Source organism: Garra rufa, chromosome 25 (genome assembly GCF_049309525.1).
Source record: "Garra rufa chromosome 25, GarRuf1.0, whole genome shotgun sequence".
In the NCBI taxonomy this organism is placed as follows: Eukaryota; Metazoa; Chordata; class Actinopteri; order Cypriniformes; family Cyprinidae; genus Garra; species Garra rufa.
Window position 1 is genome coordinate 32,072,323 of NC_133385.1, and position 20,306 is coordinate 32,092,628.

General features: G+C 36.8%; 2 protein-coding genes across 2 annotated transcripts; both read right to left on the reverse strand.

Annotated features, from left to right (window-relative positions):
- Positions 1-209: 209 nt before the first annotated feature.
- Positions 210-6,119, reverse strand: tnni2a.1 (troponin I type 2a (skeletal, fast), tandem duplicate 1). Its single transcript, XM_073831447.1, has 7 exons — positions 6,079-6,119; positions 4,418-4,449; positions 1,317-1,353; positions 1,107-1,235; positions 930-1,019; positions 678-854; positions 210-525 (listed from the first exon to the last, which is right to left on the reverse strand). Exons 2-7 carry the CDS (start codon positions 4,423-4,425, stop codon positions 430-432), a joined length of 537 nt encoding a protein of 178 aa, XP_073687548.1. The 5' UTR covers positions 4,426-4,449; positions 6,079-6,119; the 3' UTR covers positions 210-429.
- A 4,870-nt stretch (positions 6,120-10,989) lies between these two features.
- On the reverse strand, positions 10,990-19,267 carry LOC141301612 (uncharacterized). Its single transcript, XM_073831810.1, has 4 exons — positions 18,586-19,267; positions 16,073-16,159; positions 14,005-14,186; positions 10,990-13,924 (listed from the first exon to the last, which is right to left on the reverse strand). Exons 1-4 carry the CDS (start codon positions 18,749-18,751, stop codon positions 13,052-13,054), a joined length of 1,308 nt encoding a protein of 435 aa, XP_073687911.1. The 5' UTR covers positions 18,752-19,267; the 3' UTR covers positions 10,990-13,051.
- Between the last annotated feature and the right edge of the window lie 1,039 nt (positions 19,268-20,306).

Below are 20,306 nucleotides of genomic sequence, written 5' to 3' on the forward strand. Positions count from 1 at the left end.
CCAGGAAGGCGTCATTGTTATCTGCTGTATTTAAACATAATAAAATGTTATCAGCTTTTTCAGTCATAAACCAAATGGATAAAAGAAACTGGCAATAATACTTACTTTTTCAACAGATTGGTGAGGAAATTGTGTATAATAAAAAGCTGGTTACAAAGTGGTTTATGTGGCAAAATAAACACAGGACTTCATTCTTGAATTAACCGTTTTATTGATAGTGTAAGACTTGGAGACATGGGCTGAGAATACACTTGGCAGTACCAATGTTGAACAGAAAACTAAGTGATCATATTTACTTTTGATAGATTACTCATAATATCAAAGGCAAATGAGTGTGTTGTTTTAAGTACACAGTTTATCACAACACTAATTAACATCTTTAGGCCAATTCTAACTGAGCAGCATATTGAACTTCAAAAAACTAAAAATTTAAGCCTCGGCTTCAAACATCTTCTTCCTGCCGTCCATGCCAGCCTTGTCTTCAACGTTCTTACGCCAGTCACCAACATCACGCAGTTCCTTATCCTGGTGAAGAATAAATGAAAAATATTCGGTCAGTGAGCCAAAAGATAAAGAATCTAAGATCAGCATCTTTCTGAATTCTGAAGTTTCTTTTAGACAAAGAAATACAGGAACCTCAAGGATACCTCATAAGAACAATGCCGTTCATCACTCACCTCCTCTTTGACCTCCTTCTTGACTTGTTTCAAGTTGGCTCTCAGATCCAGAGACACCTTGTGTTTAGAGCCCAGCAGAGCCTGAAGCATAGCGTCGGCAGACATGCGCACCTTCCTCAGCGTTGGCTTCTTGAACTTGCCCTTCAGGTCAATAACTTTGATATTCAAGTCCTCGATCTAGAGTCAATCAATGAGGGCCATCAGTGTAGAAACTACAAGACAAAACACAAATAAATTTTGATGACATCTTACCTCCTTCGCACTCTTGTTGACTTTCATTTCCATGTCGTATCTCTCCTCATCAATGGTGTCGATTTTATGGTGGAGCTCCCTGCACAGTTCCTATAAACAGTAGAGATCCATTTACATAGTTTTCGAGGGTTTCATGCACATATTTAGTTCTTTGAAGGTGAATTTATTGTCCAGTACCTGTAATGCCTGTATGCCTGAAGGTAGAGACAGAGCTGGGCAGGTCTCTGCCATGTATCTCTGCCTCTCAACCTCTATGTCCTTTTCTTCCTGTTCCAGAATACCTTTAGCGATGGAAAGCATCAAGCTCTGTGACACAGAGAAGCTGGGTGTTATTGTTACATATTAATGGACATTGAATTATAGGTTTAGTTTTGAGTCATACAGTACCTTCAGATGATGCTTGCGACTCGACGACATCTTTTTCCTAAGGTGTTTTGAAATGACACATTACACACTGTGTTAAAGCAGTAACTATTAAAGGGATAGTTCACCTGAAAATGAAAATTTGATTTCTCACAGGGCATCCAAGATGTAGGTGACTTTGTTTTTTCAGTAGAACACAAACAAAGATTTGGCAGTGTGGGCAGGTGCCAAATCCTGCTAGAAAATAAAGTCAGCATCTTTAAAAAGCTGGTCAGCAGAAAGAAGCATGAAGTGCTCTAAAATTACTTGGTAAACGAGTACAGTGACTTTGGTTTTCAAAAAAACACAGTGGACCAACACCAGCAGATGACATTGCACCCCAAATCATCACAGACTCAGGAAACTTAACATTGGACTTCAAGCAACTTGGGCTATGAGCTTCTTCACCCTTCCTCCAGACTCTAGGACATTGGTTTCCAAATGAAATACAAAACTTGCTGTCATCTGAAAAGAGGACTTTGGACCTCTGGGCAGCAGTCCATTTCTTCTTCTCCTTAGCCCAGGTAAGACACCTCTGATGTTGTCTTAGTTCAGGGGTGGCTTAACAAAATACGACAACTGTAGCCAAATTTCTTGACACGTCTGTGTGTGGTGGCTCTTGATGCCTTGACCCCAGCCTCAGTCCATTCCTTGTGACGTTCACCCAAATTCTTAAATCGATTTTGCTTGACAAGCCTCTCAAGGCTGCGGTTCTCTCGGTTGATTGTGCATCTTTTTCTTCCACACTTTTTCCTTCCACTCAACTTTCTGTTAACATGCTTGGATACAGCACTCTGTGAACAGCCAGCTTCTTTGACAATGAATGTTTGTGGCTTACCCTCCTTGTGAAGGGTGTCAATGATTGTCTTCTGGACAACTGTCAGATCAGCAGTCTTCCCCATAATTGTGTAGCCTAGAGAAACAAACTGAGAGACCATTTTGAAGGCTCAGGAAACCTTTGCAGGAGTTGATTAGCTGATTTTGTCACCATATTCTAATTTGTTGTTGAATTGGTGGGTTTTTGTTAAATGTGAGCCAAATCATCACAATTAAAAGAACCAAAGACTTAAACTACTTCAGTCTGTGTGCATTGAATTTATTTAATACATGAGTTTCACAATTTGTGAAAAGTCAACGCTCCCGAATGAATTCGTGCAAGCAAACATAATCTTTTAGTTTTTAATTAGTGCAGTGCAGTGATTTGTCGACGTCATCATTTACGTTGATTATGAAAATACGTCGATTAGCATGGAATGCGTCAACATGTCACCTTTAGCCACGCCCATTGCGCGACCCTACCGTTATCCCTTCTTAAGACTGTTTTTCTGCCATGTTTAATACAAAACAAGACTCCAGAGCAGAAGGTAAAGGCTAGTATGGCACATCACTTCATAGAGTTGTGTTCAAAGAGCATTTATTATTATTGACCGTCAGAACCGCATATATATCATTATATATATATATATATATATCAGTCATTGTTAGTTGTTTAACTGTGTGATGGAATGGACAAGCCTCGACTGGGCTCATTTATTTAAAAACGGGCTGTCAACTGTGATAAAACTTCCCGGTGTTATGACGCCATTTTTGATTCTGTCGCTCTAGTTTTCTGAATGTGTTTTTTTTTTTTTTTTGACAGCTGTTCATTCGAGCCTGGTCTCATGAAAATGCGTATTAATAGTACGGCAAATAAAAAAAAAAAACCCTAATCCTACCCATTTTGTAGCATATACACGCTAAAGTCTATTTTTGCGTATCAGTACCACAAGTTTTTGTTTTTATTTGGCATACCAGGGCTCCACAGTGCAACCATTTCACTCGCATTTGCGACTGAAAATTACTACGTGCGACTATGAAAAAATATTTAGGAGCACCATGTGCGACTGACCCAATCAGCATATTTGTGTTTGCGCTCAGGGGAGCTTCAAAGGTTTCTACGTGTTTTTGCAATGTTGAGCAATGTATCACAGACATATCTCACAAATCCTTTTATTAAACACAAAGTGTAGAGAGAGTGTTAATAAGAGATTGATTGTGCAGTGTAGAGAGCGTCATTGATTGTAACAGAGCTTTGTGATATCACTACCTAAGATGAGTGACGGCTTTTAATAATTTTTAAGGGAGTTTGTAAATGAGATATTGATTTAATACAGAAGTTAAATAAACCAAGAAGTTATTATGAAGTGACTTACGTTGCCTGACTATAACACTATCGTCAAAAGTAGTCTGAAACAAGTCACAACTGAGCCGCTGTGCATCTCTATCGCCACCTGCTGGCAGATCTTTTCAGTTATTTAAATCTTTAATATTTCTGTATTCAAAATGTTATATTTAAAACATTAATCTCAACATGAATTTATGAATTTGATTGCACTCATGCCACCTCTGAGCCTCATTAAACATATGAAAAGGTAAAAACAAAGGCAAAAACAAAATTCCCCAGTAAATCACTTTAAGGAGTCAAATATCTCAGATTTTTTGATTATTGTTTAGAATGTGCTCCTAAAATTTTGACTGTGCTCCTACATTTTTTAAGTTTGTTGTTATTATTTATTTTTAGTATTAATTCTGAGAATGTTTGAATACAATATTAAAAGATTAATAGCAGAAGTTACTGATATTATTTAATATTTTGGACAGTTGGACATTGCGGTGGATCAGAGGTAAAAAAAAATGATATAAATACTGTTTAGCTTCTTGCACAGACCGATTGTTTTGTGTCTTAACCTCAATGTATTGTCACGAGCCGCAAGGTTTAATTGGGTTTTGTCTGTGTATGTTTTTTTGACTCTCAAAGCCATGGATCCCATTGAATGACATTATATGACCGACAGACTGCAACGGTTTGAGTTAAAAATCTTCGTTTGTGTTCTACTGAAGAAACAAAGTCACCTACATCTTGGATGCCCTGGGGGAAAGCAGATGAACATCAAATTCTCATTTTTGGATGAACTATCCCTTTAGGCACAAGACACTGCAATTTTTATTTTTATGTCCAATATACACACGTATACAAAATATAAAATTTTTGTTAGTTGAGGAACATGAGGATAAGCAAAAAAGGGTAAATTAAAATATTTACTTACTCCGACATCTTGGCTTAATTTTGTTTTGGCCCCTGTAAAAATAAAATACACAATATACAATACTGTGACGTCAAACAAAACCACTTATTCTTAAGTAAGACCACTTTTTGTGTAGTTTTAACATCATGGAGGATGCCTGCAAAATGACAAGTAACAAAACGAACCACCGACATTCAAATGAGGCCATAGAATCTTCTGGTCTAAAGTGAATCATATGCTATTTTTGAGCAGAAAATCTCAAGAGATGCACTGTGCTAAGCCCATTTCTGGGTGATAATCAAAAGCATGATCCCACCAATTCCTTCCCTCCCAATCATCTGAAACTGATCTAACATAATGACTCAGATCATGACATCAGTTTTTTTTTTCATGCAAACCCTTTTCTTGTGGGTTTGAATTTTAATTATTTTAAGGCTGAGCCTAACTTGGTTATATGACCAAATGATCCAAATTTACAGCAAGGCAAAGTTCATCCAGTGAAATATGTGACCCTGGACCACAAAACCAGTCTTAAGTAGCATGGGTAAATTTCTAGCAATAAAAATTTATTTTACGCCAAAAATCATCAGGATATTAAGTAAAGATCATGTTCCATGAAGATATTTTGTAAATTTCCAACTGTAAATATATCAAAAAGTAATTTTTGATTAGTAATATGCTTTGCTAAGAACTTCTTTTGGACTTTAAAGGTGATTTTCTCAATATTTAAAATTTTTTCCAGATTTTTAAATAGCTGTATCTCAGCTAAATATTGTCTTATCCTAAAAAACATCAGTGGAAAGCTTATTTTTTCAGCTTTCAGATGATGTATAAATCTTAATTTCAGAAAATAACCCTTATGATTGGTTTTGTGGTCCGTGGTCACACATAAAATGATTTTTAAATGCATTAAATATTAATTACTTAACTTAAAATAGCTCGAAACTAAACAATCTTTAATCTACTTTCTATCTCAGGATCACTTTCAGAATGCAAAATGCAATGCTAGGTCTGAAGTTTGACAATGACTATCATTGTGATAATGTGAGTAAACATGTAGTAAAGGCCTTTACATTTGAACTATGCAAACACCACAAATTTAAGCCATAGCATCATTGTCTAAATCGCCAAAGAGATCCCTGTGCGTCATTTTAGACCCATCAGCTGAAGCCTGATATTCATTCAAAGATTAAGTCTTGACAGCAAGATAAACACTGGCATATCTCCTTTCAATCTTAAAAGCCGAATCGGATAGCGTCTCCAAAACTCAAATCAACACGTTACAATTCAGCTACCAAGTGTGCATCCCAAAATAGCACAGTAAGTTTTCTATATTCCCAGTAAGGATGCGGAATTAATGTCTTATTACAATTTTTTTCTCAACAGTCTGAATAAAGATTTTGCAAAAATATTCAATCACACACAAACCAACTTGTCTTAAATTTTGCTTATGCCTAAATAAATTATGTTTATACTGATATACAAAGAAGAAAATGAACAATTAGCAGCAAAACACCTTTCAAATGCATCACAAATAGAACAATACAGTTAAAAACTAACTGAAATTCCACAAAGAAAATCATCTGTCAACAATAACAGCTGGAAAGATGCATCTAGATGCTGTTTTAACAGAATAAAGACATGCACAATAAGATAGGCAAATCACAAAAACAGCATCTTACCTATGAGTTGAGGCAGACACAGCCAGAAGAATAGAGGACGAATATGGTCTCTGTGGGAAGCGGGCATCTTAAGTATATATTGTATTCCCTCATGACCAAGGAAATCCCATCTCTCTGTTTATGGTAGTAGATGCATTCAGAGAACCAATAGGCTCTCAAACACCTGAAACACAATATCAAATCCCTCATCTCCCCTCCGGACCCCCCTGATATATAAATAACCCCTCATTAGATTGTGTATAGTTATAATCAAAGTGAAGCCCACACTTGAGACAGAGATAATGAATATCAAGACACTAGCAAGAGCATTGCATTATTTTGCTAGGCTAATACAAAAAGTCATTTCTTGAGGTTTGCTTATGTACAATTTTGGCACATACAAAATTAATAATAACATTCCAAATTCAAATTTGAATTTGAATATTTACATTCTAATTCAGTTTCAAATTCAAATTCGAACATTCACATTCCATATTCAAATATTTGGAAAAAAAAAAAGAAAGAAACCCCATAAGAAAGTTCCAGAAGGGAACACATGAAAAAATATCTAGGTGACACACAAACTTACGTCATTCATTTATAACAATGAGTTTAACTTATTGTTTTAAAAACTGTAGTGCTATAATAAAAAGTAAAAAGTGCTCATGTTGCAAATTTTACAAAACCTAAAATATAGCAGCAACTTTACATTCCATTTCCAGCTTGGCAAATTAACTGGAAGGGATATCAACTGTCATTTGATCTCTTTCTTGACTTTTTTTTTGTTAAAACAAAGCAAAGCCAGACAGGTCAAAAGAGAATGGCAACACTATTGCTCATTCAGTAGATGAGCGTGTGAATACTTATGGAGCAGCATATTTCCAACTGTTCTATTTATGTTTCCAAACGGCTGGTCTGGTGCTGATGGCTACCTGGGACTCTCTCACCCCAGGCATTCAGATATAGTGGTGTAATTGGTACAGCTGTCAAACAGAGAGTAGGATGAGTGTCTGCAAATGTGGCAAATGAGGACCATAATGATTTAGAGTCCATTTTTAGAATTCCTATGTGGGAATGTTAGGAAAAAAATGTTTTTATCTTCCAATCTTTAAAGGGGTCCTATTATGCTCTTTTACAAAGTCTTTATTTTGTTTTGGGGGTGCACTAGACTAGAACATGCTCTCATGCTTGGATGAAAAAACAACAACTTTTTTTTACATAATTTACATTATTACAATAGCTTTCTCTCCAGGCTGGCACAAATGGCTCGATTAGTTCTGGGTTTGATGAAGGTCCGCCTTCCGAAAAACGAAATGTGTTGTGATTGGTTAGTAGTCCCACTGCGTTGCAATTGGAGAACAGCTTAGACAGAGTTTCAGTCCTGCCACGCCCCTCCGCAAAGCAGCAAGTTCCGTGTACAACTGCGCAAGCTAGATTAAAGTGATTCTTACGTTTTAAATATGGATATTTTTCTTACAAAAAGCCACAAAGGAGGCTTTTACTGACCACCCCGAATCCATGTGAGGCACTTTTTATTATGGATCGACTTGTTTTGGACTGATGGAGAGAAAGACTTGTCTATGCCGTTCATTCTATGCTGTTCTAAAGCTTGGGAGTGTCAGGAATTTTTTTATATAACTCAGATTGCATTCGTCTGAAAGAAGGAAGTCATATACACCTAGGATGCATAAAGGGTGAATAAAAACTATGCTACAGTAGTGTTGGTCCTATCGTCAGCCTGCGAGATCGCCGATACATGATATTATCATTATTGTGCTAATTTATTTAATTATTTACATGCCCGAAACCAGCTCCAGCCCAAGGCTAGTGACGCTATCTACACTGTGTAATGAATAAATCTCTTACCACACACTGCACACGTCTACAGCGAGGCTCAGATGCGCCAACTGATGATCGTCACTCTAGTCAATGCTTGTGTTTACATCAGCCGCGGCTCCGCATGTGTTTCGTCCCTCTATACCGCACACGTCAATGGCGTGGCTCCAGCACGGCTACCGGAGCAGTTTGCGGACACTTTAGTCAATGCTTGCATTTATACAAGCTGCCCTGTGGCTCGCTGAAGCATCCCAGAAGCAGCTGTCCATGCTACATCATTAAAAGTTAGGCTAATCCCCCACCCGCCAACGTTTTGAATTTCTGTAGGCGGGATTCATTTGAATGATATTCTAATGGACCGCGTTGTGACATCATAGCATCCGGAAAACAAACGCTGTAGTCCAAAGGAGCCGTTCGTGGTAGTTCTTGAAAAAGGATTTTTTTTTTAAACTAAATATCTCCCTTTGGAGTGGACTACTTCGTAGATGTTTTTTATGCCCGAACAAACACACCGCACACTGGCTAAATTTCAAGAAGTGAAAAGGCAGGACCCCTTTAAAGAAACTCTGAAATTCGTAATGCGTCAACTGAAAAGCTTGATAACACTACCACTTCTAGTACCTGAATTAATCAAATCCATTTAGCAATCCTAATATTCCTAATTTAGTGTAAACCCTATTCCTGATTTAATCACTGTTAACACTTGTTATAAACCTAATTCTCAAGTTAAGATTTTAATCATGCTCATGCAAATGCATGAATGATAAACACTTCACACACATCTTGTATTCCACCTCAAGCATCTTTCATGATACAGTTGCCTCCTTAGTACACAAGTACACAACTTTAGAGGGGGAAAAAAATGTGTGCATTTAAAGGGATTGTTCACCCAAAAATTTAAATCCTGTTATTAATTACTTACCATCATGTTGTTCCAAACCCGTAAGAGCTTCGTTCATCTTCAGAACACAAATTAAGATATTTTTGATTAAATCTAAGCTTTCTGACCCTGCATAGATAGCAACGCAACAATCACATTAAAGGCCCAGAAAGGGAGTAAGGACATCAATAAAATAGTCAATGTGACATCAGTGGATCAACCTTAATTTTATGAAGCTATAACAATACTTTTTGTATTCAACAATTTCTTATCTTCCATGTCAGTCTTTGATGCAATTGTCATTATTTTAGTTTTCTTTGCGCACAAAAAGTATTCTTGTGGCTTCATAAACAATTAAACATTGACATTTTAATGATGTCCTTACTATGCAGGGTCTATGCAGGGTCAAAAAACTCTCAGATTTCAATTTTTTTAAATATTGAAATGGTTTATGATTATTTCACTCTGTTTAAATCATCATAGTTAACAATGTAGTATATTTTTACATATTTGTAATATATTCTGCCCTCCAAAGGCAAAGCGCAGTAACTACACATTTGGTCAAAATTGAGTTAAGGCTTAAAATGGACTTTGTGACAACTGTTTTGTCTTGTGGCAACGTCTCCTGGTTCAATTTTGTCCCAGAGGAACGAGAGTGTTTCAGAGAAAGAAGAGTGTCAACATGTTTGACTAGCTGGCGAAAAAACTTTAAAGGCATTATTCTCAGTTTCAGTGTTAGTGTAGTTACTGCACTTTGCCTTTGGAGGGCATATGGGTAGATCTTTGAAGACATATGCAAAGTATTAAAAATAAATTTTAAAGATATGTTAAAAGGTTTCCACGATAGTTTAAATGTCACTTATATAACAAACAGACAAAAGCTGAAAATGTTGCATATCTAGGCTGATGATCTTAAATAGAGTTTAAAAAAAAAAAAAAAAAGTTGGTAACAAGTCACCTAACCAACAGCAGTGCTCCCAACCACTAGGGGCAGATATTTGTGAAATTTGGTACTAGTATCCACATTATCCGCTTACAATACCACAGTGTGCAAAAGCAAAACTGTAGCCTCTTAATAAAATCTGGAAAATAAAAATTAGCCAAAATAAGAGGGATCATACAAAATGCATGTTTTTTTATTTATTTAGTACTGACCTGAATAAAATATTTCACATAAAAGACGTTTACATATAGTCCACAAGAGAAAGTAAGAGATGCGTTTATAAAAATGACCCTGTTCAAAAGTTTACATACACTTGATTCTTAATACCGTGTTGTTACCTGAATTATTTTTTTTAGTGATAGTTGTTCATGAGTCCCTAGTTTGTCCTGAACAGTTAAACTCCTCGTTGTTCTTCAGAAAAATCCTTCAGGTCCCAAATTTTTGGGGGGGTTTTCTGCATTTTTCTGTATTTGAACCCTATCCTAAAATGACTATATGATTTTGAGATCCATCTTTTCACACTGAGGACAACTGAGGGACTCATGTGCAACTATTACAGAAGGTTCAAACGCTCACTGATGCTCCAGACGGAAAAACGATGCATTAAGATACAGGGGTGAAAACTTTTGAACAGAATAGAGATGTGTACGTTTTTACGTTATTTTGCCTAAATATTATATATTTTTTCATTTAATACTGCCCTTCAGATCCTACAAAAGATAGTTACATGTTTCCCAGAAGACAAAATATTTCAAATTTACCCTGATTCTTAACTCTTAATGCATCGGGTTTTCCTTCTGAAGCATCAGTGAGCATTTGAACCTTCTGTAATAGTTGCATATGAGTCCCTCAGTTGTCCTCAGTGAGAAAAGATGTATTTCACAATCATTCAGCCATTGTTGGAAAGGGTTCAAATACACAAAAATGCAGAAAAACCAAATAATTTGTGGGACAGGTTTGACTGTTTAGGACAAACAAGGGACTCGTGAACAACTGAACAAAGCTGTGGATCATTAAGGCAAGAACGCAGTATTAAGAATCAAATGTATGTAAACTTTTGAACAGGGTAATTTGTAAAAATTCAGCTGTTATTTTCTCTTGTGGACTATGTGTAAACATCTCTTATGTGAAATATCTTATTCAGGTCAGTATTAAGTAAAAAAAAATAACATGCATTTTGTATGATCCCTCTTATTTTGGTAAAATAATAAACATTTTGCAGATTCTAAAAGGTGTCAAACAAATCACACGACAAGAAAGTCAGTGCATCAGATTCTCTTTAATATCAACATGTACAAATGCATTTCCTTCCAAAACATGATACAGAAAATACATTGCCTCACATTATTCTGGTTTCTAACGCATTGCGAATTTTTCTAGGCCAATAAAGTTAACCTGAGAGTTCATGTTGTTAGACCTTTACAGGGCGAGATCAACCATCCAAAAATATAGATTTAAATAGGCTAACGAAGAAGAAAAAAGCAACGGTTAAATGTTCCATTTGAATCTAAATACAGCTTTGCTAATGTTAGAAGCAGCTAACCGCAGGCCCGTAGAAGAAGGGTAATGATCACACTGATTGACGTCACCACCACACTGATTGAAATACAGGCACTGTTCACTGTGAGCACTGCTATGAAACCTTTACAACAGCGTATTCAGATGAAACTGATCTCTGCCATACATCACAAAAAGTACACCAACATGGAGCATTTCCTGAACATGTCAAAGCGTAAAGACGACGTTTTGTCTATACCTGATGAGTGCATACAGTGTGCGCGTGTGAATGTCACAATAATCACACTGGACGAGTTCAAACAAAAGGCACCAAAACTCAGGGAGGGTCTTTCTTCACCAAACTGCGCACTAAATATCAAAATAGAATAATCACTGCTGACAAGCATAAGCCATGTCAAATATATTTCTCCTTAAGCACATGTATGTCACCAAGACACATTATATTTGTGTGCAGACGTCATACAAATTTAAAACCACAAATGTCGTAGGGCCTTCGAACAATTAATTGCGATTAATCACAATTAATCGTGATTAATCATGCTTAAACACATCCAAAACTGTGTAAATCTGTGTTGTACGGTGTATATTTATTATGTACACATTATTAATATACACAGTACACACACATGCAGTGTGCAAACATATACTCTTAGTTCGGATGCGATTAATCACGATTAATCGCAATTATTCGTTTGACAGTCCTAGTTCTATTGGTCACTTTCAGCACAAACTGAGTGTACATCTGACAGGGAACATGTCTACAATGTATTGCAAACTAGCTTACGCTCTTGAAATGAAAATGCGTGCATTCAAGATGTCTCGGTGACATACGTGTGCTATTAGGGCTGTTACGTTTTTCTAAATGGCTAAATAAAATACAGTTGAAACCATGAACACCAATCATTATATATAAGCATAAACATTATCGTAATAAAAATATTTTGATCTATATCCACTGCGCAACATTAAATCAAACTAAGCCACGTTTCAGCAAAACTTGTGCATTTCCTTGTGGTTAGTGCAATATCAAGCCTTTGCAACTGAGCATTGCTCCACAACTCGGTTTAACTCATTTTCCCAAATACCAACACTCCATAAAAGGTATAAAGTGGGCCAGTTTCAATGCTTAACACAATCACAAAATTCACATGGTTTCCAAGCACTGAATTATTTGATCAAACATGTTGAGTATTACACATTTAATAAAAGACACTTAGTAAATGAAATGACTCCTCATAGAGGACTACTCTTCCTGTGTATCTTTCAACCCTGGTTAAACACAGAGAAATAGGCCTATCAACCAACTGTCAAACGAATAAGGAGGCCAACAAGGGTTGTGCTTTGTACTGCCAGATACAATGACTAATCAAGTTTAGTCCTTAACAAGAGTGTATGAGATGTTTAGTTAATAGTACTCCAGTAGTGGTGTTTGCAGCCATATGTGACATCGTTTCGTCTCCTGAGAACTTCTTCCTCGGCATAAACCTCCACAGCATGGCTATGTACCCACGTGACGAAGAAGAATAAACAGGAGATATATTCCCAGAAAAATCTCAGTGTTTAGCAGCTGCACAAAGCGTGTTTGTTCTTGTTTCGTTGAGCCAGAAGCAAAACGAATGACTGAAATTCTCTTTGTTTTGCTAAAATGGCCACTGAACAACAACTCAGGAAATTTTCACAGTTAGTACTCACACCATGACATCCAGCTCAGTCAAAACACACACACAAAAAAAAGCTGCCTTACACTGTTAACGGAGAAGATAATGTACAAAATAAAAGCACAAATACAAAACGCTGAGGTTCCCCAAGGTTCGCTATCAGGTCCAAGCCACTTTTCGAGAGATGGCCTGTTTAAAGCACTCTGGGTCCGTGTTTCCTCCAGGCCTCAGAGCTCTTTCGAGACTTACCAGAACGTTCTGATGGGACTCGCGAATATTGACAGGGTGTTTGGCTCGGAGCAGCTCGTAGGCCGCAATAAGCCTCATGTTTTGTTTGACCATGAGGTACTGAATAATGCAAGTGGGGGCGAGGGAAAAACCATCACGACAGTGCACCAGCACTCTCTTCCGCTTCTCCGTGGAGGCATCGATACACTCATTGATGTCCTCGAAGCAGCGGTGCTTGAGTGCCAGCCCTTCTTGGACTGTATCCGGAAGGTCTCTAATGTCCACTTTGAGCCGAGACCAACTATGTTTGACGGCCCTGGAACAAGTGCAAGGAATGACTCTCAAACAAGTTTCCCCGGGCAGGCTGCTCATGTCGATGATGCTGTCAATGTTATTGCGGCACAACGCACGTCCGCTATAAGCAGCGTTCAGGTTGCCCACGAAAATGTAGTCCGTAACCTTGGATATGACCGGTTCTGAGTACTGAAAGTGCTCAGGGACGCTCTGCTTGGGTTCTGGAGTCTCAGGGCCCGTTTTGGCACTGCCAGGACCGGCTCTGCGACTGTAGTTGCGCATTTTCTTAGATCCGGAGCGGGAAGGTGGATTGGAGTCAGATTCAGAGCTGCTGTTCCAAGGTGGAGAGAAGAGTGAAAAGCGACTAGAGGACTTGCTCTTGGTAAGGTGCTCCACCGGACTGGAGAGGCCAGAGCTGGAGGTGGTGGTGGAGCCAGAAGCGCAAAAGAGAGACGCTCTTTCCAGGGAACCTGTGCTGCTGGCTGCTCCGGCACTATGGGCCTGCTCCATCTGATGGAAAAAAGATACACTTTAGGATAGGGGTCTTGAAATGGACCGCCAACAAGTGACCTGAAAGTACTTCCACTTACCTGAGCTTTGAGGTTGTTCTTCCATTCCTGGGTCTCCAGAGCTTTGAAGCGTCCATTGCTGTCAGAGGACACTGAGAGACACAGGGGCCGATGTGTCCTGGGGGGTAACTGTGGCGTCAGGGCCATGGCAAGCGGCCGGGAGTCAGGCTGCTCGTTCCTACTCATCAGATCTGGACAGGAGCCTTTAAAAACAAATCAGATGGACTGAGGTCAATAAAGCGATCTTTTACGTACAAATTGTCAACCAGAACAAATATTTGTCAAATACTAGGACAAAAGAAAAAGAAAGTGGTTTAAAGGAGAAGTTCACTTCCAAAACAAAAATGTACAGATAACTTACTCACCTCCCTGTCCAACATCCAAGATGTTTGTGTGTTTCTTTCTTCGGTCGTAAAGAAAAATGAGGGAAACGTTTTAGGATTTCTTTTCATATAGTGGACTTCTTTGGTGCCCGCGAGTTTGAACCAATCGTTTCTCTAGATGCTTTACGACATGAAAATCTTGGATGACAAGGGGGTGAGTAAATTATCTGTCCATTTTTGTCCTAAAAGTGAACTTCTCCTTTAATACAAAGTTTAATTGGTTTAATAACCTTGTAAATATTCATGTTTGATGTAGATGAAAGGGATGGATCTAAAAACAAGATGGTTGGATCGATACAAGACCAAAATTTAGTATGCAAATGAAGGAGTTTTTTTTAAACCCCCTTCAACAATGTCAGAGTTGCTAATCCAGATACTTCCAGATCCGAAGGGAATGCGTTATTACCTTGAAATCAAAGTTTAAAATGTTCTTTGCAGTTATGTGACGATTGGCGATACTCGGATGTAAGCAACAGCATGGACTGCAGAGTTAATGTACTAGTGAATAGGTTGTTTTTACTCATTTATGCTCTAAACCACTGAAAAAACACGTAGAAGCTGCTAAATCATATAGAGAAGAACTTAGTAAGCAGGAAAAGTTGCAACATTTTGACAAACTAAAGTTAACAGGTGGTAAAGATTCATACTTGGGATTAATTAAGATATCAGCCTAATATTTTACCTACCTGACCGGAAATGATAAGAAGAAACATGAAGGTTGTCAAGATTCTTGTCCCAGAAATCCTGGTTTAGTTTGGTGAACCGCAAAGCCTTTTGTTGTTGCTTTGAGTTTTTTTGCACTCTTTTGGTGGTCTACATTACTCCAAATGTTTTTCCCAGTCTGACTGATTAGTACAGCCCAAAATATGCAAATCTTGCTCGGTTCAGTGGCACTGTTTACGTTCAGTGCCGCCAATATGGCCGATTGACGACGCATTGTGAAAACACTCTATTGACATGTTGATGATTGTGGGCATTATGAAATCTCCCAATGCAAAACAGGAGTCCCACTTCAGCCGTGTTCTTAAGTGCTCAACAGGCTGAGAAAAAAATTGCCCTCAAGTTTCTCCCTATAAGGCACCAGTCTGTCAGCGAGTGTGTGTGTGTGTGTGTGTGTGTGTGTGTGTGTGTGTGTGTGTGATTCAATGAGGACGCTCATTAATGGAGCTGAGAGTTTGTTTGATCCAGGAAAACACGACTCAGGCATTAATACACCCACATATCTCACTTCAGACAGCCATTCCATCGTTTTATTGTTCCGCCGATTGACTATGTGCATGTTTGTTAACACGACACAGTGCTAAACACCAATTCTGACCAAATCTGCCTGAGGATTCGTTCAGCTGCAACTACATTTGAAGTATCCGCACATTAGCTGGTGAAAATAAACAACCATTGTCAACAACGCTGAAAGACATTCAGACTTATGCAATGTTGTCAGTCACAATAATCACAGTTGCATACAATGAGTTCTTGTTTTAAAGAAATCAGATTGTCATAATATTAAATTCTCTGCACAAAATAATTGTTATGAATGTTTTTGTTGTTATTTTAAGATAATAAAATGTATTTATTTTAATTTATTCTTACTCACTTTGCTAAATCAGGTTTGTTGTTAATTGCTGCATAGGCTAAATACCTATAAACATTTGGGAAGCACTGACATAGCATATGAATGTCATCACAATACAGAAAACAATGCTTACCAGTGGCACATGCTGAACGAGAAATTGGCTGGAGCTGCAAACGATTGCGAATCTTGAGAGAGTTGAGCAGATTTTTTGCAATCATGCCTAAAATAGATCAAAAGAAAAACGATTGTCCAAAATAAAATTAAACCACCAGCTGAAGAACAAAGAGATCATGAGATCAAAATTGGAGTTTTGTGGTTTATTCAAACATTCATCCAATTAAATGGTCCACAACTGTTAACGTAAAACAAAGGTAATTATTATTATTATTTTATTTAATTTTGGCACTGATTCACAAAAGTTACTTCAAGAGGTGCACAGTTTAAGGTTGAGGAAAATAGCAATTCAGAAGCTTAAAATGTAAACAGGAAATGCAAATATGCTGTAATGGGTTTTCACAACTTCTTGATCAATGCATTTTCACAAAATTTTATAGACAGTAATCATGAAAAGCTATTTCTAGTCAATGATATAGTTAAATCTTATATTTAACTTTTAATAATCTTATAATAACTTTTGTACAAATTATAGCTAATAATAACAATATTGATAACAATAAAGTTATCAATTATACATAAATGGCCATAGAAATCCCTTATAATAGCATCTCTTACAAATAAATAAATAACTGACAATAAATGTAAGACCCTACAGTAAAACCTGTTCATTAAATAACTAAGTAATTATAAGATACCTCATTACAAATCCAGCAAAAATGCATTTTAAAACTTAGAAATACATACATACAGTAGATTCAATAAAAACACTACCAGTCAAACTTTTCTGAACAGTAAGATTCTTAATGTTTTTTAAAGAAGTGGGGAGAAATTATAGAAATTAATCATTTCATTTAGCAAGGATGGTTTAAATTGATCCAAAGTGATGATAAAGGCATTTATAATGTTACAAAAGATTTCTATTTCGGGCAAAAACTGCTGTTTTTCTGAGCTTTCTATTCATCAAAGAAACCTGAAAAAATGTACTCAGCTGTTTTCAACACAATAATAATAAATGTTTTTTGAACGGCAAATCAGAATATTAGAATGATTTCTGAAGGATCGTGTGACTGGAGTAACGATGCTAAAATTTCAGATTTGAAATTAACGGAATTAATTACATTTGAAAGTGAATTCAAATAGAAAACCGTTATTTTAAATAGTAAAATAGACTTCTTAAAAAAATATTAAACATCCCACTGTTCAAAAACTTCTAACTGGTAGTGTACATACAGTAGATTTTTAGTAAAATGTAGGGTTTTGGAAGTAGGATCGCTAAAATTTTTTAGGTAGGTTCCCAGAAGTCCATTAAACTTAATTTTGTAAACAATTACTCACATTATGGTGTTTTGTGTGACATTTTATGTATTTTTCAATTAGTGTTTGGCAATATTTTAGCATTATGCACGTTACCTTGAAGGTATTTTGCACTTGTGGAAAGGTTTATTAAAAAAAATGGCACTTCTGATTATCATCGTGGCCATCTGTTTTACTTTTTATTTTTATCTATATACTGATAATTAGTTGAAGTTTTTAGTTGGTATATTTAAATTACACAAATTAATTATATATATGGCCCTGGATATTTGTAGCAATAGCTAACAGTACATTGCACGGGTCAAAATTATAATTTTTTCTTTTATGCCAAAAATCATAATGATATTAAGTAAAGCTCACATTCTATGAAGACATTTTGTAAATTTCTCACCGTAAATATATAAATACTTCATTTTTTATCAGTAATATGCATTGCTAAGAACTTCATTTGGACAACTTTAAAGGCGCTTTTCCAAATATTTTGATTTTTTTGCACCCTCAGATTTCAGATTTTCAAACAGCTGTATCTCAGCCAAAGATTATCCTTTTCGAAATACAAAAAAAACCCGTTATGAGTGGTTTTGTGGTCCAGGGTCATATTTGTGACCCTGGACCACAAAACCAGTCTTAAGTCGCTGGGGTATATTTGTAGCAATAGCCAAAAATACATTGTATGGGTCAAAATTATTGATTTTTCTTTTATGCCAAAAATCATTAAGAATTTAAGTTATGTTCCATGAAGATTTTTTTTGTAAAATTCCTACTATAAATATATCAAAATGTAATTTTTGATTAGTAATATGCATTGTTAAGAACTTAATTTGGAGAACTTTAAAGGTGATTTGCTCAGTATTTTGATTTTTTTTGCACCCTCAGATTCCAGATTTTCAAATAGTTGTATCTCAGACAAATATTGTCCTATCCTAACAAACCTTATATAAATAGAAAGCTTATTTATTGAGCTTTCATATGATGTATATATCTCAGTTTTATAAAATTTAACCTTATGACTGGTTTTGTGGTCCAGGGTCACATTTGGTTGCTCCTGCAATGCCTAAAACTTTGTCAATATATATTTTTACAATGCTTTTGCTAGTTTGCATTTTCTTGTATATAAACGTGTGTAATTGAAAAATGAATGTAACCAGATTTGTTAACATTTTTAGAGAGACACAATTCTTATTTCCCAAAAGACAGGTTTGAAGCAAATCTCACCATTTTGTTTGGACTGCTCTTTCTTATCCAGCTGATGAGGTGCCATGATGTCTCTGCTCCATTTTTCCAACGTTTCCATCTTCCACCCCCTGTAAACAATCCGAATAACATTTTCAAAGGCATTTGTTTCTCTTCCTAAGTGATGTTTGCAGTGTGAGGCATGCATATGCTGGTCAGATGTGTGACTGCAGTGAAGGGGACAGACAGACACCCCCGCACTCAAGCATTCCAGGACTTCAGTCTGTTACACAAATATATGGCGTGATTTCACGATCTAAAGGCTGGTTTCACGCTGGCGAGCGCAGAGCATGGTTATATAAACGCACAGTGAATGGCTCGGGGAAAATCAACACTGCGTTAAATGAGCGTTTATGTCTCATCAGATGTGTTTGTACAGCTTCATCCGGATGGATGTGCGGTAGCGCTGCATGCACGCGACTCTAAACACCAGAGAGCAACGAACAGTAGACACACAAACAAGACATTTATAACATTTGTGAGCGGAAAATATATTAAACATAAGATTGTTGAAACAAACCCCAGCCATTCATCTTTGCAGCGCTCAGCTGAATGAAGCTCACGTGGACAAATGACTTCACGGGAGCGACGAGCTACGCTTCATGGGAAATGTAGTTTCATTCATTTGTTTTGGCTAAAGCGGGCAGTTGACAAAAATAACAACTTCCTGAAGAGAGTGCCTTGCGAAATTATTCACACCCCTTCATTTTTTCACATTTTGTTATGTTGCTGCCTTAGTTAAACTACTTTAAATTACTTTTTCCCCACATCAATCTACGCTCCCTACTCCACAATGGCAAAGCAAAAAATAGGTTTTTAACATTTGTGCAAATTTATTAAAAATAAAAAACTGAAAAGATCCCGTTGCATAAGTATTCATACCCTTTTCTGGGACGCTCGAAATTTAGCTCAGGAGCATTCATATTGCTTCTAGATGTTACTGCTCTTCGAGTGGAGTTAAACTGTGGCAGTTCATTTGAATGAGTATGATTTAGAAAGGCACACACCTCTCAGAAAAGGTCTAACAGCTGAAAATGCAAATCAGAGCAAAAACCAAGTCCTGAGGTCAAGATAACTGCCTGTAGAGCTCAGTGACAGACTTACGTTAAGGCAATGATCTAGCGAAGAGTTCAGAAAAAAATCTGCTGCATTGAAGGTCCACAGAAGCATTATCCATAATGGAAGACGACTGGAACAACTAGGACTCTAGAAAATGTCTGCCAGCCCCCATCCAAGCTGACAGAGCTTGAGAGGTGAAAAGGTGAGGCAAAGAATGGCAGATAATTGCCAAATGCAGATGTGCAAAGCTTGTCACATCATACCCAAAAAGACTTGAGGCTGTAAAGGTGCTTCAACTATGTACTGAGTTAAGGGTATGAATACTTATGCAATGTACTTATTTCAGTGTTTTGTTTTTAATAAATTTGTAAAATTTGCAAATCTGGTTTTTGCTTTGTCATTATTATGGTGTATGGAGTGTAAATTGATGTGGGGAAAAACTAATTTAAAGCAGTTTAACATAATACTGCAACAAAACAAAATGTGAGGAAAAAAATGAAGGCGTATGAACACTTTTGCAAGGCAGGGTAGGTAAGTGTATATTTAGTTGGTAATATATATATGTAATAACCCAATGTTAGAAAAGGATGTCAGAAAAGCAAATCTTGAGGTAAATTATTTGTTATAACTTTTAGCAGTCTACA